At 43.1% G+C, this 26,559-nt stretch overlaps 1 protein-coding gene across 5 annotated transcripts in view; it reads right to left on the reverse strand.

Moving 5' to 3' along the window:
* Positions 1-26,559, reverse strand: part of sec22a (SEC22 homolog A, vesicle trafficking protein) — a 121,214-nt gene that overhangs the window by 84,047 nt on the left and 10,608 nt on the right. For all 5 annotated transcript variants that reach the window (XM_073046129.1, XM_073046127.1, XM_073046124.1 and 2 more), the window contains exon 2: positions 24,721-24,914. In XM_073046129.1, the coding sequence (XP_072902230.1) occupies positions 24,721-24,902 (182 nt within the window). In that variant the 5' untranslated portion in view covers positions 24,903-24,914. The remainder of the gene's footprint in view (positions 1-24,720; positions 24,915-26,559) is intronic.

The following is a 26,559-nucleotide window of genomic DNA, read 5'->3' on the forward strand; positions in this document are numbered from 1 at the left end:
ACATTGCCTCTTTTTGTTGTTTTTACTGGAAGGTATCACTCCATATTTGAATTAAATTGTATCTACCACATGCCTTCCATTCTTAGACTTTCAATACCCTCATGAAGTCGATTACTTGTGATCTAATAGATCTACAAGCTGAGTCAGGTTATAAACTTTGAAATTATGCTGTTTAACCAAAATCTGGCTCGAAAATCAAAAAGCAGAGGTTCTAAAATCAACTTCTAAGTTATCTTCCAGCTTTTAAAAACATATGTTCACCATCTTTATTTTCTGCCCTTTTTTCTTCTGTCCTTTTAATCCCATGGTTTTTAACTTTGCTAACAAGTCTATCATAGGGAAGCATGGTAGCATAGCAGTTACAGCACTGCTTTAAGCACCAACTGTAAGATCTGGGTTTGATTCCTGCTGCTGACTATCAGGAGCTGGTACATATTCCTTATAACAGTGTGGGTTTCTTCTGGGCTTTTCGGCTACCTCTCACATTCCAATTAAGTACTGTCAGGGGCACGTCACTGACACACATGTTGGTGCTGGAGGTGTGGGAACATTTGCAGACTACAGATTTGCAATAAATGATGCATTTCACTGTATATTTCAATGTACATGTGACAAATAAAGCTAATCTTTACATAGTAATTTGCCTAAAGCTTTTTGGAAGTACACACATGTATCTTAAGTACAATAACAAAAAGTCCAGTAAATAGACAGGTGGTCATGTAACAGTTGGAGAGAAGAGTAGATGATCTAGGTACATTCTCTGCAGGTACTGTCTGATCTGCTAGTAGGAACAGCTTCTTCCCCTACCACCATTGGATTTCTGAACGGTTCATGAATCCATAAACATTACTTTGTAGCGATGTGCTACACACAGCGCTGAAATAATGACACGCAGTTGGTAAGTCGTTTCGAGATTAGTTTATTCAAACTTCACGGCGCTGGCATTTAATCCCTAGCGCCCGCCCTCTCCGGGCGGAAATGACAACAGAGGAGCATTACCAATGTCTCTCCCCATGCGCTGGCTATTTGTGAGCTGGTTCGCCTGCGCAGAAAGTGGGTCGCCACATACCCCCCCCCCCCCTCCAGAACCGGCGATACACCCCCCAATGTCCACAGTCTGGATCAGCCTCTGTTTGGGAGGTCTGCCTCTGCGCCTCGGTGCCTGAACCTCAACCGGCTGCGTCAAGTCCACATGGGCTGGTTTGAGTCGGTCCACCGTGAAAACCTCCTCTTTCCCCCCAATGTCCAGAACGTACATGGACCCGTTGTTGCTGATCACCTTGAACGGCCCCTCATACGGCCGCCGTAGCAGTGCCCAGTGTCCGCCCCTTTGTACAAACACAAACTTACAGTTCTGCAGGTCTTTGGGTACATGGGTCGGGGTCCGTCCCTGCTGTGAAGTTGGTACAGGGGCCAGGTTGCCGAGCCTTTCACGTAGCCTGTCCACGACAGCTGCGGGTTCTTCCTCTTGCCCCCTTGGGGCTGATATGAACTCTCCTGGGACGGCCAGGGGCACCAACTCAGCTGACGAGGCGTGCTGATCCTCTTTGGGCGCTGTGTGAATTCCAAGCAGGACCCAGGGAAGCTCGTCCACCCAGTTAGGTCCTCTCAGGCGGGCCATGAGAGCCGACTTCAAGTGACGGTGGAAGTGTTCCACTAGTCCATTCGACTGTGGGTGGTAGGCAGTAGTGTGGTGTAGCTGCGTTCCCAACAGGCTGGCCACAGCCGACCACATGCTGGAGGTGAACTGGGCGCCTCTGTCGGAGGTAATGTGGGCCAGTACCCCAAAGCATGCTACCCAGGTTGCTATCAGTGCTCGGGCACAGGAATCGGCAGATGTGTCGGTGAGCGGGACTGCCTCTGGCCACCTCGTGAACCGGTCTACCATAGTTAGGAGGTACCGCGCTCCTCGGGACACTGGTAGGGGGCCCACGATATCCACATGAATGTGGTCAAACCTTCGGTGGGTGGGTTCGAACTGCTGCAGCGGGGCTTTAGTGTGCTGCTGCACCTTGGCTGTTTGGCACTGCGCGCACGTTCTGGCCCATTCACTGACCTGCTTGCGAAGTCCGTGCCACGCGAACCTGCTGGAGACCAGTCGGACGGTTGTCCTGATAGATGGGTGCGCTAAACCGTGTATGGAGTCGAAAACTCGCCGCCTCCAGACTGCCGGGACGATGGGGCGAGGTTGGCCGGTAGCCACGTCGCACAAGAGGGCCCTCTCACCTGAGCCTACGAGAAAGTCTTGCAGCTGCAAACCCGAGACTGCGGTCCTGTAGCTGGGCATCTCGTCGTCTGCCTGCTGCGCCTCCACCAGTGCTGCATAGTCCACCCCCAGGGACAGGGCCTGGACAGCTGGTCTGGAGAGTGCGTCCGCCACAACGTTGTCCTTTCCCGAGACATGCTGGATGTCCATCGTGTACTCGGAGATGTAGGACAGATGTCGCTGCTGGCGAGCCGACCAGGGATCGGACACCTTCGTGAACGTGAAGGTGAATGGTTTGTGGTCCGTGAACGCGGTGAACAGCCTGCCTTCTAAGAAGTACCTGAAATGACGGATTACCGATACAGTGCCAACAGCTCCCGGTCGAAAGCACTGTACTTGAGTTCGGGTGGTCGTAGGTGCTTGCTGAAGAACGCCAGGGGTTGCCAGCGCCCCTCGATGAGCTGCTCCAGCACCCCTCGATGAGCTGCTCCAGCACCCCACCAACTGCTGTGTCGGATGCGTCCACCGTGAAGGCGGTCAGAACGTCTGTTCTGGGGTGCACCAGCATCGCGGCATCTGCCAAGGGTTCCTTGGCTTTAACGAAAGCGGCCGCAGCCTCCTCGTCCCAAGTAATGTCCTTGCCTTTACCCAACATCAGCGTGTACAAAGGGCGCATGATATGGGCTGCTGAGGGGAGGAAACAGAGGTAGAAGTTGACCATACCAACGAACTCCTGCAGGCCTTTGACCATGTTGGGCTGGGCAAAGTGGCAGATTGCGGTATACCTTGGCAGGCAGAGGTGTCGCCCCGTCTTTGGTAATCCTGTGGCCCAGGAAGTCGATGGTATTGAGACCGAACTGGCATTTGGCCGGGTTGATCGTGAGGCCAAAATCACTCAGGCAGGAGTAGAGCTGGCGGAGTTGGGACAGATGCTCCTGACGACTACTGCTGGCTATAAGGATGTCGTCCAAATAGATGAACGCAAAGTCCAGGTCGCGTCCCACTGCATCCATTAGCCGCTGGAACGTCTGTGCGGCATTATTCAGGCCAAACGGCATTCAGAGGAACTCGAACAGGCCGAACGGGGTGATGAGTGCTGTTTTGGGGATGTCTTCAGGGCGTACCGGGATTTGATGGTATCCCCGGACAAGGTCTACTTTGAAAAAGATTCTTGTCCCATGCAGGTTTGCTGCAAAGCCCTGTATGTGCGGCACGGGGTAGCGGTCTGGAGTTGTAGCCTCGTTCAGTCTGCGGTAGTCGCTGCATGGTCTCCAACCCCCGGCTGCTTTGGGCACCATGTGCAGGGGGGAGGCCCATGGGCTGTCGGACCTCCGTACGATCCCCAATTCCTCCATCCTCTTGAACTCCTCCTTTGCCAAGCGGAGCTTTTCCGGGGGGAGCCTTCGTGCGCGGGCGTGGAGGGGTGGTCCCTGGGTCGGGATGTGGTGCTGTACCCTGTGTCTGGGCATGGCTGCCGTGAACTGCGGTGCCAGAATCGATGGAAAGTCCGCCAGGATTCTGGTGAATTCGTTGTCCGACAGTGTGATGGAGTGCAGGTGTGGGGCCGGCAACTTGGCTTCACCCAGGAAGAACGTCTGGAAAGTCTCGGCATGTACCAGTCTTTTCCCTTGCAAGTCGACCAGCAGGCTGTGAATTCGCAAGAAATGATTGGTTGGGCCACGGCGGCCAGTGTGAAGTCCCACGTGAACCGGCTGGCGCCGAACTGCAGCTGCAATGTGCGGGTGCTGTAGGTCCGTATCGTGCTGCCGTTTGCGGCCCTCAGGGTGGGTCCTGGCTTTCTGTTACGGGTGTCGTATCCCGTCGGGGGCAAGACACTGATTTCCGCTTCGGTGTCGACAAAGAAGCGGCATCCTGACTGTTTGTCCCAGATGTACAAGAGGCTGTCCTGGTGGCCAGCCGCCATAGTCATTAGCGGCAGCTGGCCCTGGCCCTTGCAGGGCTGGTGACAACGGCAGGCTTTTGTGCCCCACCGCTGGTGGTAGAAACACTGTGTTGCCTTTAAGGCATTTGTTTAGTTTATTATATTTTCGCTTTAGTAATTCGTTTGTTATTGTTTTCTAGTTAAAGTTAAGATTGTTTAAAGTAAATTCGTTGTCTGTGATATATCGCGGCATGCGATGACATCACACCCGGTTTCGCCGCATCTTGTGGGAAAGTAACAGTTTGGAGAAACGGGAAGGAGGGGGCTTATGTGTGCAGGATCAGCGCGAGAAAAGTTTTCTTTCTACTGTTACGTACTCGTGACACGTGACAGTGGTACCCTTGTCACGTGACTGGGGTTGAAGCTATACTGGACTTGAGGTAATGGTCTTGTGATGGTGGAATGACGTCATTTTCCCGCCAGTAGAGGTCATGTGACAGGTTTTTTTTTACAGGGTATAAGAGGAGGACCCCACCCTGTGGGGAGGGGCAGTTCGTGGCTGGATTTGCCAAGCTGACTTCATGCCACTGCGTGATTTAATGTGATGACGCAGTTTAGTTGGAAAATGAAGTTTTATCTATTGCCTAAAGTTTAAAAGGTCATAGTCAGCAGTTTCTTTACTGTGGAGAGTGAAGATAAAAGTTCAAAAATTAAAGATCAAGGAGAATCGAATTTCGACGGTGGAAAGTTCGACCTTGTGTGATCCTCATTCGGAAGGATTTCGTTGACTGTTCTCGTGTTAATTTCTGCGGGATAGCAGGAGATAGAGAATAGTGTGGAAGAAAAGGTCAGTGCCTTTAAGCCGTTACGTTTCATAAAATTCTACGTGGGAAGAGTTCGACGCCGGGGATTGAAGGAGAACGACGTGGAAGAGAATTTAAATCGCCTAAAAAAGTCTCTCCTTTTAAATGGACTGAGCATATTGAACTTTTGGCAATACCGCGTTAAACACCACTTTTTGCAACATCGCTTTAAGAACTGTTTGAGCTGCATCGCTTTAAGAGCTGTTTTCCGGTTACGTTAGTGTTTGTTTACTTTTGGGGGGTTTGTTTTCAGTGTTTAATAAACGTGTTATTTGTTATAAAAACCCTTGCCTAACTCATATATATTTATTGTTGCCTGAATACGTAACACTACGCACTAGAAACATTAGTGAAGCAACACCGTAAGTTCATGAGATAATCGATATGTTGAATTAAAAATGTTAATGCTGATTCTGTTAAAAGTAATGACGGTTGATGAAGTTTATGTTTTTTTGTTATTTAAAGAGTTGCGGATAGTTTGTGTTGAAGTGTGTTTAAAGCCAGTCAATGGCGTAGGTAGATTCTGACTGTATGCTGCACTTTAATGTAATATAGTTGTTGTAGTTTTACTTTTGCAAGTATTTATGATGTAAATGTGATGTCAAGAAGGAAACAAATACTGTATATATTTTGCATTGTTTTATCAACAGTTTTCACCATACGTTAATGTGGAAGAGTGAACAGTAAACGGTTAATCTTACTGGGACCGCCTCATTGATTGGTTTATGCTTGGTGTTTAGTTCAGAGTTCTTTTACACCTGTGCAAGAACACTACAAACACCACTGTACACTGGCCTCCTCACTCCTGCCTCTGTGTTGTGTGCGCCCCCCTGCCGGGCCTGGTCTGGTCCGCTGTTGGGCGCGTGGCCTGGTAATCTGACCGACGGACGCCACGCTCTCCCTCTTGGCTTTCCACAGCACGTCTGCCCAGGACACCACTTTCCGGGGGTCGCTGAAATCTGCGTCGGCCAGCAGCAGATGTATGTCCTCGGGCAGTTGCTCTAGGAACGCTTGCTCGAACATGAGGCAGGGCTCGTGTCCGTCGGCCAGGGCCAGCATCTCGTTCATCAATGCTGACGGCAGTCTGCCTCCCAAACCATCCAGGCAAAGCAGGCGGGCACCCTGCTCACGCCGTGAGAGGCCAAAGCTCTCAATGAGCAGCGCCTTGAATGTTTCATATTTGCCTTCTTCCAGGGGCGACTGTATGAAATCCGCAACCTGGGCGGCCGTCTCCTGGTCAAGGGCGCTCACCACGTGGTTGTAACACGTGGAATCAGAAGATATCTGCCGAATCTGGAACTGGGCTTCCGCTTGGTTAAACTACACGCGTGGTCGCAGCGTCCAGAAAGTTGGCAGTTTCAGTGAAACTGCGTGAACAGATGAAGAGTCAGTCATCTATGGTCCAAATCCCGTTTGGACCGTCGGGGTCATCAATGTAGCGATGTGCTACACACAGTGCTGAAATAACAACACGCTTTTCGAGACTAGTTTATTCCAACTTCGTGGTGCTGACATTTAATCCCTAGCACCCGCCCTTTCCGGGCAGAAATGACGTCAGAGATGCATTACTAAAGTCTCTCCCCGCATGTTGGCTATTTGTGAGCCGGTTCGCCTGCGCAGAAAGTGGGTTGCCGCAACTTCATTATTCCTCTTTCAAATTTGTCTTTCAAATCTCTTACTATCTTTCCTTTCAGTTAGTCCTGACGAAGGGTCTCGGCCCGAAACGTCGACAGTGCTTCTCCTTATAGATGCTGCCTGGCCTGCTGTGTTCCACCAGCATTTTGTGTGTGCTGTTCATTATTCCTCTTTTGCACTATTTGTGTAAGGAATGGTAATCTTTATGTCTTGCACAGTACTGCAGTCACAAAATCAACACATTTTATGACATATTTCAATGATAATGAAAATGATTTTGAAACAAAGTACCCTCATTACTCATAAGGAACTTAATCTAAATTGATGTAACATTATTTTATTCTAACAAATCATAGGCAACAGCAAACAGAAACAGGAACAGAAACAAGCCAACTGGACCTGATCCTGCCCTAATATTCAATAGGACAGGGACTTGTTCAATATTGGCCTTAATATCACTTTTCTACTCTCCCATACCTCTAATTTGTGGTTCAAATATCCACCTTGAATATATTCAGTGACTCTGTATCTAAAGCCCTCTAGGAAAAGAAATTCAAAGTCTCAACCCTCATAACTTTCACAACCACAAGAAAATCTGCAGATGCTGGAAATCCAAGGCAACACACAAAAACACTGCAGGAACTCAGCAGGTCAGTTAGCACCTATGGAAAGGAATAAACAGTTGATGTTTTGGGCCAAGACTTTTTACCAGGACTAGAAAAAAAGATGAGAATTAAAACATTCAAAGCAGGTGGGGAGAGGGGAAGAACATAACTTTCATCTTGGAATCATTCTCGCAAACCTTTTCTAAACCTTCTCCTACAAGAGCAATGCTGACTATACTCTTTTCCAAAGATGATGCCTGGCCTGCCAAGTTCCTCCAGCAGTTGTGTGTGTTGCTTGAATTTCCAGCATCTGCAGATTTTCTCTTGTTTGTGATTAGATTGCAAGCACATCCTTTCCTAGATATAGGGCCCAAAACTGCCCACAACCTAGTGAGCATTTCTCTGCACTGCCTCCCCATCTATGCCAATATATTACAGTCAATTCCATATGCTCTTACCTTATGTAATAACCATTCACTTACTTTGTCGAGAATTTTTCAAATGCTAATTGTTTTCTCCCCCTGAATTACATTCTCTAAAAGTTCTGAACACTCACATTTAGCTGAAGGATAACTGCTAGCTTGGTCCTTTTTTGTTTGAACACAAGTAAGCCAGTTGAAATTCTCAACTCCATATACCTCAAGGACTAGATAGTTTTTAATCAAGCTTTAGTAGTATTAACCCCTACTTCCTCCAGTGAACTAGGATGCACAACACCTAGACTGAGCTTTCTTCTAAAATGGTTCTTAATCTTGCATTGGAAAAGCATAGGCTTATTAGTGAGTAAGGATTTACAGAGAGTTGTGGACACAGCTTAGCACATCATGAAAACCAGCCTCTCCTCCATGCACTCTGTCTACATTGCTTTTTGACTTGGAAAAGCATCCAACATAATGAAGGACCCCACCCACTCTGAAAATTCTCTCTTCTCCCCACTCCCTCAGGCAAAAGTCTGAAAGCACACACCACCAGGCTCAAGAAAAACTTCTACCCCACTGTTAGATTATTGAACAATTCCCCAGTATGATAAGATGTATTTGTGACCTCATAATTTAGCCTGTTATTGCCTTATGTCTTATCATCTGCCTGCACTACACTTTTTCTGTAGCTGTAACATTTTACTCTGTTGCAATACACACAAAATGCTGGAGGAACTCGGATGGGATAGACAGGTGTAGCTCTTTGGCTGTTTGCTGGAATAGGAGCCAGAAGGGAGATTAGACAAGGGAATCACAGCTAGGATTCCTGATGGCAAAAACTGCGGAGGATGATGTGCTCGAATCAGAGGCTCATGGGGTGGTAGTAAGGACAAGACGAACTCTCACTGTTAAGGCAGCGGAAGATGGGGTGAGCGCGAAAGTCTGTTAAATGCAGGAGATCTGGGTGAGGGTAGCATCAATGGTGGAGGAAGAGAAACCCCGTTCTGTGAAGGAGGAGGACATCTCTGATGTCCTGGAAAGGAAAGCCTCATCCTGGGAATAGTGCAGCAAAGACAAAGGAACTGAAAAAAGGGATTTTTTTTTTTACAAGAAACAGGGTGAATAGGTTTATAAAGGATGTCAGTCAACAGATTGTCTCCAAAGATGGAGATAGAGAGATCAAAAAAGAGGAGGGAGGTGTCAGAAATGGACCAAGTAAATTTAAGGGCAGGGTGGAAGTTGGAGGCAAAGTTGATGAAATTGACGAGCTCAGCATGGGTGCAAGGAGCAGCACCAATGCAGTCATCAATGTATCTGAGGAAGAGTTGGGGAGCATTCTGTTATGACCTCACTGTACTGATGTTTTGAAATGATCCATATGGCTGGCATGCAAAACAAAATTTTTCACCATTCATTAATTTATTAGTTTTGGTTTGCGTGTCATAGGCATGTCTAAATAACTTGATTAAGTTTATCAAGTTGACAAAATGACTGATGACGTTAGATCAGTGGAAGTTGTTTATGTGGACTTTGGTAACTAACAAGATCACTAATTGTAAACTGAACGAGAAGGTTAAAAAACATGGAGCTCCTGGGTGACATGGGAGATTGAATTAAAAAATGACATGGTCATAGTAATAGAGAGATGTTTCTCTGACTAGAAGTTTTATAGTTGTGTTCTGCAGGGACTGATGCTGGGACCTCTTATTTGTGATTTATACAAATGCTTCAGATGAAAATGTAGATGTGGTGATCAGTAACATTGCAGACTACAAAAAAAACTTGGAGTTGTAAGCAGTGAAAAAGGTTGTCAAAAGATTCAGCTGGATTGGACATATAGGCAGAGAAATAGTGGTCCTGCACTTTGGAACATCAAGTGTAAAGAGAAATTATACACTAAATAGCTTAACCTTTAGGAACACTGATATGCAGAGGGATCTTGGGGTTCAAGTCAACAGTTTCCTGAAAGTAACAACACAAGTAATTAGACTTTGATTTGAGGACAGGTTGGACAAATTTGGATTGTTTTCTCTAGTATGCTGTAGACTGATATACTGTATAGTAGTATTAAACCAGACATGAAAGGGTAGGGAATGGAGGGGTATGGCTTATTAGCAGGCAGGTAGGATTATTATATTTGCCACCATGCTTGGTACAGACATCCTAGGCCAAAGGGTATATTCTTGTGGTGCTGTTGTTGTTCAGTTGCTAAGTCGAGTCCGACTCTTCATGACTTCATGGACCACAGGATCCATAGAGTTTTCATGGCAAGATATGGAAGTAGAGTGCCAGGCCTTTCTTCCGCACAGATACTGCTGCTGCCCAGGTTGGAACCCGGCTGGGTTTGAACTCAAGATCATCTGCCTTGAAGTTCAGTGCTGATGCTACTACACCACAGCTGGCCCACTGTACTGATCTATTTATGTATTGTAGTCCATCTGTTTACTTTTGAATGGCAAAATATAATTCTAGAAGAAAGCAGGGATATACTTCAGCATATGCAAATATGCTGTTCACCCAAAGACCAACAGTCAACAGATGGTCTCCAAAGATGGAGACAGAGAGATCAAAAAAGAGGAGGGAGGTGTCAGAAATGGACCTAGTAAATTTAGGACTTAGCAATTCATGTCAACAAACTATATTTCTTCCTATTTCCTCACTGCACTCACATGTTAGGTTTTCATGATGTGTCAGCCAAGTCCATTTCCTGTTAAACATCAGTATTTCCCAACACTGAGTCGTAGACAAGTACAGCACAGAAACAGGCACTTTGGCCATCTATTGAGATGTTCCTACAACCAATGATCTCACTTTAAGGACTCTTTATCTTGTTATCTTGTTCTCGGTGTTTATTGCTATTTATTTATATTTGCATTTGTATAGTTTGTCTTCTGCACTCCAGTTGATCTTTCATTGATCCTGTTATAGATACTCTTCTATGCAATTGCAGAGTATGCTCACAGGAAAATGAATGTCAGAGTTGCATATGGTGACAACTACGTACTTTGTTAATAAAATTTACTTTGAACTTTGATCTAGTCATGGCAAGCCATTTAAACTGCCTGTCCCATCAACCTGCACCCTGACCATGACCCTCCATACCGATACCATCCATGTACTTATCCAAACTCGTCGTTGAAATTGAGCTCGCATGCACCACTTGCATTGGCAGCTCATTCCACACTCTCACGATCCTGAGTAGAGAAGTTCCCCCTCATATTCCCCTTAAACGTTTCACTTCTCACCCATCACTCAACCTCAGTGGAAAAAACCTGCTTGTATTTACCCTATCTATACCCCTCATAATTCTGCATATCTGTATCAAATTTCCCCTCAGCCTTCTTTGTTCCAATCAATTAAGTCCTAACCTATTCAATCTTTCCTCATAATCCCAGCAGGTTGCAGGTCCTCCAATCCCAGCAACATCCTTGTAAATTTTCTCTGTACTCTTTCAACCTTATTTACACCTTTCCTGTAGTAGTAGGTAGGTAGGTAACACTCCCGATTAGGCCTCACTTAACATCTCAAACACCGTCAACATAACATCCCATCTCCTGCATTCAACACCTCACACTTAACTGCATTAAAGTTCCATCTGTCTTTTTTCCAGCTAGTCCAAATCCCATTACAAGCTCTGATAACCTTTCTCGCTGTTCACTACACCACCATTCTTGGTATCATCAGCAAATTTGCTGATCCAGTTAACTACATTATCATTCAGATCATTGATATAGATGACAAACAACAGACCCAGCACCAATCCCTATGTCACTCCACTAGTCACAAGCCTCCAGTCAGAGAAGCAAACATCTCTGGCTTCCCCAACAAAGCCGATATCTGATCCAATTTACTACCTCATCTTAAATGCTAAATAACAGTCTTCTTTACCAATCTCTTCTAATGCCTTCCCTTCATCAACTTCCTCAAAAAACTCTATAAGATTGGTTAGACACGATGTACCACATATAAACCCATGCTGATTATCCCTAATTAGTCCATGTATATCCAAATACTCATACATCCAATCCCTTAAATATTTTCCAGTAACTTTCCCACCATTGATGTCAGGCTCACTGGCTTCTAACTTCCTGGTTTATTTTTAGAGACTTTTTTGATCACCTGTCACTAAGTATGATTTAAATATCTCTGCTAAGGCCCCTGCAATTTCTGTACTTAGCTCCCACAGGGTCCAAGAGAACACCTTGTCAGGCCCTGGGGATATATTCACCCTAATTTGCCTCAAGGAAGCTAACACCTCGTTCTCTGTAATCTGTATAGGGTCCATAATCTCACTACTGCTTTGTCTCACTTCCATAGACTGTGTCCACGTCCCAGATGCAAAAAAATCCATTTAAGATCTCCAACTCTTTTGGCTCTAAGCATGGATTACCATTCTGATCTTCTAGAGGACCAATTTTCTCCCATGCAATCCTTTTGCTCTTAACATATCTATAGAATCTCTTAGGAATCTCCTTCATCTTTACTACTAGGGCAACCTCACATCTTCTTTAAGCCCTCCTGCTTTCTTACTTAAGTGTTATCTTGCATGTTTTATACTCCATAAGTGCCTTATTTGTTCCTAACTGCCTATACCTCTTTTTTTTCTTAATCGGGGCCTCAATATCTCTTGAAAACCAAGGTTTGCTAAACTAGTTACTTTTTATTCTGACAAGCACATTCAATACAAGCTTTCAATTCTCAAATTTTCACTTCTTTTGTTCTCTCAAAATTTCACTTTTGAAGGCCTCCTACACCTTTTCTAGAAAATATACTGTCCCAATCAATACTTACCAGGTTCTTTCTGATAGCATCAAAATTAGCTTTTCTCCAATTGGGAATCTCAACCCGCAGACAGACCTATATTTTTTCAAATTTTCTCTCGTCTGGATTTCTATGAACTGATTAAGGAAAATTTCCTGAACACATTTGACAAACTCTATCCCATCTAGTCCTTTTACAATATGGGAATCTCAGTCAATATGTGAAAAGTTAAAATCACCTACTATAATTATCTTACATTTCTTGCAGCAGTCTGCAATCTCTTTACAAATTTGCTTTTCTAAATCCTGCAGACTATTGGTCTATAATATAACCCCATTTATGTGGTTATACCTTTCGTATACCTCAGTTCCACACGGAAAGCCTCACTACACGATTCTTCCAGTGTTCTGACAGAGCACTGCCATGATATTTTCCCTGACTAGCAATACCACCCCTTCCCCCTTTAATCCCTCCCACTATGTTGCATCTAAAACAATAGAACATCCAAATATTGAGATGCCAGTCCTCCCCTCCTGCACTAAGTCTCACTAATGGCAATAAAATATCATAATTCTATGTGTTGATCCATGCCCTAAGCTCATCTGCCTTTCCTACAATATTTCTTGCATTGAAATATACACAGCTCAGAACATTAGTTGCTTCATTCTCAATCTTTTGATTCCTGATTTTGTCTGCGATCTTAACATCTGGGTCCTCAACCTCCACTATTTGTTCTGGCACTCTAGTTGCCATCCCCCTGAAACTCTATTTTAACCACCCCTGCCCCGTGCAGCACTAGCAAACCTTGCAGCTAGGATCTTTGTCCCCTTCCAGTTCAGGTGCAAACTGTCTCTTCTGTATAAGTCCCATCTTCCCTGGAAGAGAGCCCAACCTTTCACCGATTTAGAAAACTCAACAGTTCTGTTTTGTTCTTTCATCTAAGCGGATAAACTGACATTCTTAAACATTATACTGCATTTGCCAAATTGTTGCCTACTTAAATTAGCTTGTCTATATTCCCTTTGAAACATTGCAATCATTGCTCATTTTCTGACTTGTCATCAGCAAACTTGGAGATGACCTCCTCAGCCAAATGGTTGATATAGTTTCTGAATCTTATCTGAAAAATAGCATCTGTGGACAATGTTATAAAAACATGGAAGACAGTTAAGGAAATTATAAAGCACATCTAAAATATTACATTGCAGGTCAGGAGCTGGTAAAAATAATGTGCTAATGCCAGGAAAACCTGTCTTATTTATAGTAATCAATGCATGGAATAGATCAAGGAAAGATGAAGGAAAAGAATTAGCCAGTTATTAAATGAGTGTCCATTTCATTCAAAGTATAGATGGGTCTTCAGCAGCATTGTTTGAACTAACAATATTTGCTAGAGCAGGGGTTCCAACCTGCGGTCCACAGACCCCAGGTAGGGGTCCATGGCATAAAAAGGTTGGGAACCCCTGCGTTAGAGGAATAATAATTAATTAAACTCACAAGGATCAAGCTACAAAATGTAAAAATGAAAAGCGCGCGCACACACACACACACACACACACACACACACACACACACACACACACACACACACACACACACACACACACACACACACACACACACACACACACACACACACACACACACACACACACACTCACTCACTCACTCACTCCCCGGGTTACGTACGAGTCCTGTTCCTGAGTTCATCTTTATGTCGGATTTGTACGCAAGTCGGAACAAGTACATCCAGTATTATTTAGCATCAGTTAGTCAAACGTTTGTCTTAGTATATAGTATATATTTTACCTTTCTATGTATATAAAACACTTAAGAAACGTATGTATTCCAATAATTAAAACACTGCGTTGCTTAGTAATAATTGCAGCTTTCATTGGGGCACGGCCTTTCAACATGCTCCATTATTCTCACTTTATCTGTTATCCTTTAAAATTTTTCCAATTGTTGACTGACTGTAGCCTAACGTTTTTCCAATGACCGATGGCGTTTCACCTCTTTCCAAATGCTTTATTATTTCCACTTTATTTTCAATCATGTTTGCTTCCCGTCAATGGAACAGAAACACTGCGGGCGGTGGGTCCCGACCTGTGCCGGTTCCCGAGGTCCGCTGGGTCCTAAGGACTACAGCACTGAATTGCCCAGGTCCTAAACTGCACCACACTGAGACAGGTTAAATGGGACAAGTGAGGGCTGTGCTGGGTTTGGATATTTGATCATCCACGATATTCCGCGTGGGAATTTAAACTGGAGGTGGCAGTATTTTTTTTACGAGGTCGAGTTGCAAACTCGACATCAACTCGGCACAGATGGTACGGGAGTCACTGGATCAACATCAACCCAGCATGGGAGCCGTCTGTCACTGGATCAATCTTGAGCCCAGTGCTAATCTCACTGCGCCACCAGCCAACTGGAAGGGGGGGGGGGGGCGGTGGGGTCAGGGTGAATCTTCCTAAGAAAAATTTAAGCCAAATACTAAGTTAAACACTCAACACAGTGTCAACGGCAACAACTTAAAATGGTGAACGGCATCGCGATCCAACTTAAAATGGCGGACGGCGTTCTCCTTCCTCGGTTCGTAAGTACGAGTTGTCCGTAAGTTGGACGTTCGTAACTCAGGGACTACCTGTATATATAAATAAAATGTACTTTAGAAACTAAATTCCTCAAGTCCTAGGCAATGAATTACTTGTGGATTAAAGATGACATCTTTCATCACATTCATTCATTTCCCTGATTGACCCCTTGGCTTGGTAAGACTGCATTATAAGAAGGTAGGGGCAAAGCTCAGATTGTGTTAGGAACTGCAGAAACACGATGCCATTAAGTTGATTAATGAAAAATGCAAAATTGTTTCAGGAGGCATGAACCTCCTAAACAATAGTTAAAGCTGGCTTTGTTTCATTTTAAGGCAGTTTCAACCAAAAGCAACTTTAACATAATTTTACACAAGTGCCAAACAACAAGAGGCCAAACTGACATTTCCAGTTCTCTGCCAACTATATAAAAGCACAGCTGACCCCTGGGCTCACTCTCACCCATATTTCAAGCCTGAATAAAGTGGTTTGCAGAACACATTAATCTCCATTTAATTTAGTAAAAACACATTGCAGAGTTAATTTTGCTTTCATAAGAATTAATAAATGCAAAGAATATTGTTAGGTTGCGGAACAGTAGAAGACTTTCGAAGATTATTTTCATGGTGTGCAACAGGGCAGGAGGTACAGGAGTCTTGAGTCCCACATCACCAGATTTGGTAGCAGTTGCTACCTTGCAATCATTGGGCCCCTGGACTGGCTTCACTCTTCTCTGTATGAAACTGGCTCAGCAACTATGGACTGATCTTTGTGGACTTGGTGGTTCATGTTCCATGTATTATAAGCTTACTTTTTTTAAAATGTTTGCGCAATTTGTCCTCTTTTGCATTATTGAATATGTGACAGTCTTTGTTGTGAGTGTTTTTTAAGAGTCATAGAAAAGAGCAACACAGAAACAGGCCTTTTGGCCCTTCTTGTCTGTGGTGAACCATTTAAACTGCCTACTCTCAATGACCTGACATAGCCCTCCAGGCACCTACCATCCAAGTACCTAATCAAACTTCTCTTAAATGTTGAAATCCAGCTTACATGCACCACTTATGCTGGCAGTTCATTCCACACTCACCGACTCTCCGAGTGAAGAAGTTTCTCCTCATGTTTCCCTTAAACTTTTCACCTTTCAGCCTTAAGTTGTAGTCCTACCCAACCTCAGTGGAAAAAGCCTGCATGCAATAACCCTATCTACATCCCTCATAATTTTGTATAACTCCATCAAATCTCTCTTCAATTTTCTACATTCCAAGGAATAAAGTCCTAACCTATTCAATCTTTCCTTACGACTCAGGTCCTCCTATCCCAGCAACATCCTTGTGAATTTACTCTGTACTCTTTCAACATTATTTACATCTTTACTGTAGGTGGGTGACCAAAACTTCACACAATACTCTGAATTAGACCTCACCAATGTCTTATACAACTTCAACATAACATCCCATCTCCTGCACTCCACACTTTGATTCACAAAGGCCAATGGGCAAAAAGCTTTTGTTACAAACCTATCTACCTGTGACACCACTTTCAATGAATTATGTATCTACAGCACTCCTCAGTGCCCTACAGTTCACTGTGTAATACCGACCTGATTTTGTCGCCAGTTGAAGCACTGAGTACAAGAGTTGGGATGTGATGTTAACAACTGTGAAATGCCTGCTATATTGTACTTGAGAGTACTGTGTGTAGTTCTAATCATCATACTATAGGAAGAATGTAATTTAGATAAATGTTCACAGGGATGCTGCCTTAGTTGGTCCTACCAAAGTGCACACCTCATACTTGTCTGCATAAAATTCCATCTGCCATTTTTTAGCCCATTTTCCAGCTGGCCCAAATCCCGCTGCAAGCTGATAGTCCTCCTTGCTGAACACTACCCTCCCCCCTAATCTTGGTATCATCCACAAATTTGTTGATCCAGTTAACCACATTATCGTCCACATCGATAGAGATGACAAACAACAACAAACAGCATCGAACCCTTCAGCACTCCACTCGTCACAGGTCTCCAGTCAGAGAGGCAACCACCTACTATCACTCTCTGGCTTCTCCCACAAAGCCAATGTCTAATCCAATTTACTACCTCATGAAACATGGTGGAAGGAACATCATGGTTTGGGACTGCTTTGCTGCCTCAGGGCCTTTTTTAAATTTATTCATTTATGGGATGTGTGTGTCACCAGCTACGCCAACATTTATTGCCCATCCCTTGGACAGCTTGCAATTGTTAAGGAAACAATGAATTTAATATTATATCAAAAAAATTTACAGAATGTCAGGATAGCACCTGAAGCCTTTTAGAATTTGGATAATGCAACAATGATCCGAAAGATGAGTAAATCAATAATAGAATGGTTTAAAAAGAAGAAAATTCATGTTTTGGAATAGCCAAGTCAAAGTCTTGACCTTAATTCTATAGAAATGGTGTGGAAGGACCTAAAGTAAGCAGTTCATGCAAGGAAGCCCACCAGCACCCCAGAGTTGAAGCAGTTTTGTAAGGAGGAATGGCCTAAAATTCCTCCAAGTTAACGTGTAGGACAGATCAGTAGTTACCAGAAACTTTTGGTTGAAGATTTTACTATTACAAGGGGGTCATAACAGTTACTGAAAGCAAAGGTTCACATATTTTTTCCAACAAATACTTGCAATATTGGATAATTTTTCCTTAATAAATAAATGAAAAAGTATAATGTTATTTATTTAATTAGGTTCACTTTATCTAGTTTTAGGCCATGTGAAGATCTGATCACATTTTAGGTCATGTTTATGCAGGAAGTTCTATAGAGTTCACAAACTTTCTAGCACCACTGTATCTACAGAATGCCTTAGGATTCTCCTTCACCTTGTCTGCTAGGGCAACCTCATGCCTTCTTTTAGCCCTCCTGATTTATTTCTTAAGAGTCCTCTTGCATTTCTTATACTCCATAGCTTGTTCCTACCTGCCTAAACCTGCTTTGTAACTGCTTTCCCTAAACATGTTGTCTTTACTTTTTATTCTGATAGGCACATACAAACTTTCTACTCTCAAAATTTCACTTCTGAACTCCTATTTACCAAGCACACTTTGCCAGAAAATATCCCATCCCAATCCACACTTACCAGATCATTTCTGGTACTATCAAAACTGGCCTTTCTCCAGTTTAGAATCTCAACTTGCAGACCAGACCTAACTTTTTCCGTATTTCCTTTGAAACTGATGGCATTATGATCACTAGATATTCCCCTGTACATACTTCAATCATCTGCCCTGCCTCATTCCCTAATAGCAGATCAAGTATTGTATATTCTTTCATTAGGACTTCTACATACTGATTAAGGAAACATTCCTGAACACATTTGACTCTATCCCATCTGTCCCTTTTATCCTTACTTTCACAAGTTATTGTATGTTATGTGTGTTACGTATATTACAGTGCTTTACACCCTGGCTCAGAGAAATGTTGTCTTGCTGACGGTATACATGTACAGTATATAGTTAAATGACAATAAAATTGACGAGACTTTTACAGTATGGGAGATCCAGTCAATATGGAAAGTTAAAATCACCTACTATAACAACCTTACGTTTCAATAGACAATAGTCAATAGGTGCAGAAGTAGACCATTTGGCCCTTCGAGCCTGCACCGCCATTTTGAGATCATGGCTGATCAATTACTCTCAATACCCGGTTCCTGCCTTGTCCCCATATCCCTTAATTCCCCTATCCAGAAGATACCTATCTAGCTCCTTCTTGAAAGCATCCAGAGAACTGGCCTCCACTACCTTCCGAGGCAGTGCATTCCAGACCCCCACAACTCTCTGGGAGAAGAAGTTTTTCCTTAACTCTGTCCTAAATGACCTACCCCTTATTCTCAAACCATGCCCTCTGGTACTGGACTCTCCCAGCATCTGGAACATATTTCCTGCCTCTATCTTGTCCAATCCCTTAATAATCTTATATGTTTCAATCGGATCCCCTCTCAATCTCCTTAATTCCAGCGTGTACAAGCCCAGTCTCTCTAACCTCTCTGCGTAAGACAGTCCAGACATCCCAGGAATTAACCTCGTGAATCTACACTGCACTTCCTCTACAGCCAGGATGTCCTTCCTTAACCCTGGAGACCAAAACTGTACACAATACTCCAGGTGTGGTCTCACCAGGGCTCTGTACAAATGCAAGAGGATTTCCTTGCTCTTGTACTCAATTCCCTTTGTAATAAAGGCCAACATTCCATTGTTCAACTTACCAACATTCACTGCCTGCTGCACTTGCTCATTCACCTTCAGTGACTGATAAACAAGGACTCCGAGATCTCTTTGTATTTCTCCCTTACCTAACTCTACACCGTTCAGATAATAATCTGCCTTCCTGTTCTTACTCCCAAAGTGGATAACCTCACACTTATTCACATTAAACGTCATCTGCCAAGTATCTGCCCACTCACCCAGCCTATCCAAGTCACCCTGAATTCTCCTAACATCCTCATCACATGTCACATTGCCACCCAGCTTAGTATCATCAGCAAATTTGCTGATGTTATTTTCTATGCCTTCATCCAAATCGTTAACGTAAATGGTAAACAGCTGTGGTCCCAATACTGAGCCCTGTGGCACCCCACTAGTCACCACCTGCCATTCCGAGAAACACCCATTCACCGCTACCCTTTGCTTTCTATCTGCCAACCAGTTATTTATCCATGTCAATGCCTTCCCCCCGATGCCCTGAGCTTTGATTTTACCTACCAATCTTCTATGTGGGACCTTATCAAATGCCTTCTGAAAATCGAGGTACACTACAACCACTGGATCTCCCCCGTCTAACTTCCTGGTTACATCCTCGAAAAACTCCAACAGATTAGTCAAGCATGATTTACCCTTGGTAAATCCATGCTGGCTCGGCCCAATCCTATCACTGCTATCTAGATATACCACTCTTTCATCCTTAATAATGGACTCTAGAATCTTCCCCACCACCGATGTCAGGCTGACAGGTCGATAGTTCTCTGTTTTCTCCCTCCCTCCTTTCTTAAGAAGTGGGATAACATTAGCCATTCTCCAATCCTCAGGAACTGATCCTGAATCTAAGGAACATTGGAAAATGATTACCAATGCATCCACAATTTCCAGGGCCACCTCCTTTAGTACCCTAGGATGCAGACCATCTGGACCTGGGGATTTGTCAGCCTTCAGTCCCATCAGTCTTCTCATCACCGTTTCCTTCCGAATGTCAGTCTGTTTCATTTCCTCTGTTACCCTATGTCCTTGGCCCATCCATACATCTGGGAGATTGCTTGTGTCTTCCTTAGTGAAAACAGATCTAAAGTACTCATTAAATTCTTCTGCTTTCTCTGTTTCCCATAACAATTTCACCCAATTCATTCTTCAAGGGCCCAACATTGTTCTTAACTATCTTCTTTCCCTTCACATACCTAAAAAAGCTTTTGCTATCTTCCTTTATATTCCTGGCTAGCTTGCGTTCGTACCTCATTTTTTCTCCCCGTATTGTCTTTTTAGTTAAGTTCTGTTGTTCCTTAAAAATTTCCCAATCATCTGTCCTCCCACTCACCTTAGCTCTGTCATATTTCCTTTTTTTTAATGCTATGCAATCTCTGACTTCCTTTGTCAACCACTGTGGCCCCTTTCCCCCCTTTGAATCCTTCCTTCTCTGGGGTAATGAACTGATTTTGCACCTTGTGCATTATTCCCAAGAATACCTGCCATTGCTGTTCCACTGTCTTTTCTGCTAGGCTATCCATCCAGTCAACTTTGGCCAGCTCCTCCCTCATGGCTCCATAGTTTCCCCTGTTCATCTGCAACACTGACACCTCCGATCTGCCCTTATCCTTCTCAAATTGCAGATAAAAGCTTATCATATCATTTCTTGCAACAGTCTGCGATCTTTCTACAAATGTACAAATTCTATAAATCCCTAAATCCCATGGTCTGCTGGGTATTCTGTGATATAGCCTCATTAACGTGCTCATGTCTTTTGTATTCCTGAGTTCCACCCATAATGCCTCACTAGATGAGCTCTCCAGTCTGTCCTGACTGAGCACTGTCATGACACTTCCCCTGACTTTAATCCCCCCTGCTCTGTCGCATCTAAGACAATGGAAACCCTGGACTATTGAGCTGCCAGTCCTGCCCCTCCTGCAACCAAGGCTCGCTAATGGCCACAATATCATAATTCCATGTGTTGATCCATGCCCTGAGCTCATCTGCCTTTCCTATAGTACTTCTTGCATTCAAATATATGCAACTCAGGACATTAGTTGCACCGTGCTCAATCTTTTGATTCCTCACTTTGGCTGAGGTCTTGCAATATCTTTCTCCAAAACCTCCCCACTATCTGTTTTGGCATTCTGGTTCCCATCTCCTTGCAACTCTAGTTCAAACCCTACCATGCAGCATTAACAAACCTTCCTGCTAGGATAATAGTCCCTCTCTAATTCAGGTGCAAACTATCTCTTCTGTTCAAGTCCCATTTTCTCTGGAAGAGAGCCCAATGTTTCAAAAATCTTATGTCCTCCCTCCTACACCAACTCCATAGCTATGTGTTAAACTGCATAATCTTCCTAGTTCTTTCCTCACTAGCACATGGTAGCAATTCTGAGTTCACAACCCTTGAGGTCCTGCCTTTTAACTTGGCACCTAAATTCCTGAACTCACTTTGCAGATACTTGTTACTCTTCCTACTTCTATCATTGGTATCTACGAGGATCACGACCTTTGACTATTCACCCTCCCACTTCAGAATGCTAAGGATTTGATCCAAGATGTCTCGTACACTGACACCTGGGAGGTGACATATCATCCCTGAATCTCGTTCTCGTCCACATAACCTCTTTTCTGTACCCTGATTAATAAATCCCCTATCAACACAGCTCACCTCTTCTACCCCTCTTCCCTTCTAAGTCGCAGAGCCAGAGACCTGACTGTTGTGACTTTCCACTGCTAGGTTATCCTTCCAACACTATCCAAAGTGGAAAACCTGTTGTTGAGGGGGATGGCTACAAGGGCACTCTGCACTGGCTGTTTATCCCCTTTTTCCTTCCTGACAGTCATCCAGTTTCCTGTGTCCTGCACCTTGAGTGTAATTACCTCTCTATATATCCTACCTTTAACTCACCACCCAGCCTCCCAAATGATCTGAATTACATGATTGTGTTTCTTTGTTTTGTGAGTGCCTGCAAGAACATGAATCTCCAGTCTGCTTATGGCATACATACTTCAATAATAAATTTGAATGTTGAAGAACAAGGACAGTAAGAGTCGGGAAAACTAAGGAAATAAAAGAAGGCAACAAAATAAAAGGTCATGCATACAAAGACTAGTGAGAAAATGGAAGATTCAGAAAGCTTTAAAAATCAACAAATAATCACTAAGCTAACAATATGAAAGGGGAAGCTAGATAATGAGAGTAAACTAGAATTAATTATACAGATAGTAAAAGATTTTATAAAGTGGAAAAGAGTAGGTCCCTTGAAAGATGAGCAGAGGAAATAAATATCGAGTAATATGGAAATGGCCAAGGCCTGGAACAACTATCTTTTGTCAGTCTTAACAGTGGAGGAGATATCTAACATGCCAAAGAGAGATGTTATGGATACGATGGAAGGTGAGAACCTTGGTACAATTGCTGTCACTAAAGAGGTAGTGATGAGCAAACTAGTGGGCCTAAGGTAGACAAGTCCTGATGGGATGCATCACCATAAGTTATAACAGACAAGTTTGTGATAATTTACCAAAATTCTCTGGACTTTGGGAAGATCCCAGTGAACAGATTTATTCATCATTATTTCCACTGATTCTATGACCTACAGCCTCACTTTCAAGGACTCTTTTACAACTCATACTCTCAGTTTTATTTTTATTTGTAATTTGTCTTCTTTTGCATGTTCGTTATTTGTCAATCTTTGTTTATGTATAGTTTTTTAAAATAAAATTCTACTGTACTTCTTTTTTCCTGTAAGTGCCCGCAAAAAAATAAATCTCAAGGTAGTATGCAAATTCAGATTTATTGTTGTCATAGGCATACATGCACAGGGTATAAATGCCATGAAAATTAGCTATTTAACAACATGGCAAACATAAGTTAACAAATTTAAATGAACATGAATTATACATAAGGCAGAACACAAGGCAAATTAGTAAGTTTGCACAAAAACCAAAATGGGTGGTATAATGGACAATGAAGACGCTTATCCAAAGTTACAACAGAATACAGATCTGCCAGTGCAAGGGAGTAGCAGATGGAATAAACTCGGACAAATGCAAAGTGATGCACTTCAGAGCAGGACATGCACTGTAAATGGCAAGGTGCTGGAAATTGTTGTTGAACAGAGACTTGGAGTACAAATAATGCTCTGTAAAGGGAACATCCTGCCTGATTTTGTCGGCAGTTGAAGCACTGAGTACAAGAGTTGGGATGTGATGTTAACAATTGTGTAAAGCCTGCTATATTGTACTTGAGAGTACTGTGTGTAGTTCTAATCATCATACTATAGGAATAACGTAATTTAGATAAATGTTCACAGGGATGCTCCCTCAGTTGGCAGATTTGAGTCTGGATAGGTTAGGTCAGTTTGCCCTGGAAGCTAGAGGTGACATAATAAGCACATATAAAGTTAAGGGATAAATAAGGTAGGTAACCAGTGTCTATTTCCCCATCATAGGAGTGTCCATAACTGCGTATGTTTAAGGCAAGAGGGAGGATGTTTAAAGGGGATCTGAGGGATAAACGTTTCACACTAAGAGTAGTTGGTACCTGGAATAAGCTGTTAAGAGGTGGTCGTATAAGCAGCAGGAACATTAATAACATTGATGAGACTTCTGGTCAGGTACTTGAATCAAGCAAGGCATAATACAGAAAAGTGGGATTAGTAAAATTAGTATATACTGGGAAACATGGGACTAAATGGGCTGAAGGGCCTGTTTCTGTGCTTCACTGCTCTATGACTGTAGTACAGATAGGCAAGATGGTCAGCATAGACCAGTGGACTGAAGCGCCCATCTCCATGCTATACAACTCTATGACTCAATGAAACACTACGTAAAGCGTGGTAGAAATTTGGAACTCACCTTCGCAAACCATAAGAATGATAGTTTCTTCAGGGAAAATAATATATCGATCATATTTGGGACTAAATGCCTAATCCAGTTCCTGCAAGTAACATCCATAAAATGAGATAACAATTTCCTCTGGCATTTTGTTGTCTGGATTTCTGCAAAACCTTTGTGTTTATGATTTGCTCCTCTATTGCAAAGTCTCTTCCAGGTACGTCTACTCTGAAGGAAGTTTAAATCTTCTTGTTGATGGGAGTTCAGAGATAGCCTCTCTCATGCACCCCCGTGATCTCTGCTGCTCTCCTATTTTGACCTTGCACTCACCCAAACAGCCACATAACCTTCTGCTTACTTCCTCAAACCCTCCTTCCCCACCCGCCCACATCCCCTCACTTGGTTTTACCTATCACTTGCCGGCTTATACTTCTCCTCCTTTTTCTTACCCACCATCTTACTCCCACTTCCTTTCCAATCCCAATGAAAGGATCAGCCCAAAACAGCAACTGTTTATTACTCTCCATAGATGATGCCTGACTTGCCGAGTTCTTCCAGCATTTTGTGTGTGTTGCTCAAATTTGTCTGATTACTTGATTGTCACTTTGCTTGATTAACAGAAGTGATATAATTTTACAAAACATTTAAAACATTCACCATATCCTCCTAAAGTAAAGAGGGGATGGGAATATCAATAACTTACTGTACATTGTAGTCTACATCTTTCAGAGTACATCGATCAGGCAGATGCCCTAGTTTTTTTGACAGAACTTTTAGATGCTTCTTGCTCTCCTGCACTCCTTTATTGTGTTCATAATCAGTAGAAGCAGAGAGTGGAAGGCCATCTCGAACACGCACCACTGAAGCAAACAGGACCATGGACATTTCTGACAGCCCCTAGGATGGAGAAAGACAATTAGAGAACTGATTTTCGGCAAATTAGTGCATATTAATGGTTACATCCAAAACATATTCAACAATAGGATAGTAAGCATACACTTAGCAGCCACTTTATTACATACACCTGCTCATTAATACAAATATCTACTCAGTCAATCATGTAGCAACAACTCAATACTCATCTGCACACTATTGTTGTAATGCGTGGCTAAATGAGTTACTGTTGCCTTCCTGTCAGCTTGAACTAATCAGCCATTCTCTCCTCTGACCTCTCTCAATTTCAAGGCGGTTTTGCCACAGAACTGTCACCTACTCGACGTTTTTTGTTTTCCTCACCATTCCCTGTAAACTCTAGACATTGTTGTACAAGAAAATCCCAGGAGATCAGTAGTTTCTGGGATACCCAAACTACCCTCTCTGGCTCCAGCAATCATTCCACAGTCAAAGTCACTGTGATCACATTTCTTTCCCCAATCTGATGTTTGGTGTGAACAACAATTGAACCTCTTGGCCATGTCTAAATGATTTTATGTATTGAGTGCTGCGCATGATTGAGTGCTTAGATATTTTCATTAACAAGCAGGTGTGCAGGTATACCTAATAAAGTGGCCAATGTACTTGGATACAAGTTTACTTTGAACTTTGAGACTCACTGAGTTCCATCATCAATTCCTCAAATGTTACATCCAGACACTGAAATATGCGACTTATGGTAAATGCTGCTCAGAAATTGTCAGCAGCTTCCAATTTATCCTGCAGTTGTCCCTGTGATTTTTCACAAAACTGTACAATAAAGGTGCAACATTCATCATTTTGTATATACTGAAGCAGCTAATGTCAGCAGCATTGATGATTTGACAGTACAACAATTAATACTGCTGCATTCCCAAAAGTCATACAATACACATGAAGTAAACACGTCCCTTGTTAGCCAGGTTAGAACAGAGGCATTATTCTATCTTCCCACTCAAAAGGTACCAGTAACAACATATTCTGTATTTGTTTCAGACTTCCAACACATGCAGTCTTGTTTTAAAACTGCAGAGAGGTGACTTGATATTGCTACACAAGATGATACGAGGCTTAGATTGAGTGAGCAGCCAGACACTTTTTTCCCAGTGCAGAAATAGCTAATATCAGGGGCATAATTTTAAGGTGTTTGGGGGAAAGTATATGTCAGGGATAAGATCTTTACACAGAGTGGTGAGATAATAGAGTTAGAGGCAGACACATTAGGGGTATTTAAGAAACTCTTAGACAGGCACATGGATGATAGAAAAATAGAGGGCTATATAGAAGGGAAGCATTAAATTGGTTAAAAGATTGGCACAACATTGTGGGCCAAAAGGCCTGCACTGTGCTGTACTGCTCCATGTTCTGTGAACTATCTTTGGCTTCACGATCCCACTGAAGAGAAATAAACCTCTTTCTAATCAAGACACCTCAGATAAAGGTTTCAGCAGTGAGAGTGAGAAGTAAAGCTTTAGGTTTTGTGGCAACAGATCCTGGTTAGATGGCCAATCAATGTTTGCCATTCCGGCCTATAACCAACAATAATAATTAGAGAAAATAATTGTCAACAACAGCATAGGTTATCATAGCATTAAGGGTGTATGATTGTGTAGCAGTTAGCACAAAAATT

This window comes from Hemitrygon akajei, chromosome 5 (genome assembly GCF_048418815.1).
Source record: "Hemitrygon akajei chromosome 5, sHemAka1.3, whole genome shotgun sequence".
In the NCBI taxonomy this organism is placed as follows: Eukaryota; Metazoa; Chordata; class Chondrichthyes; order Myliobatiformes; family Dasyatidae; genus Hemitrygon; species Hemitrygon akajei.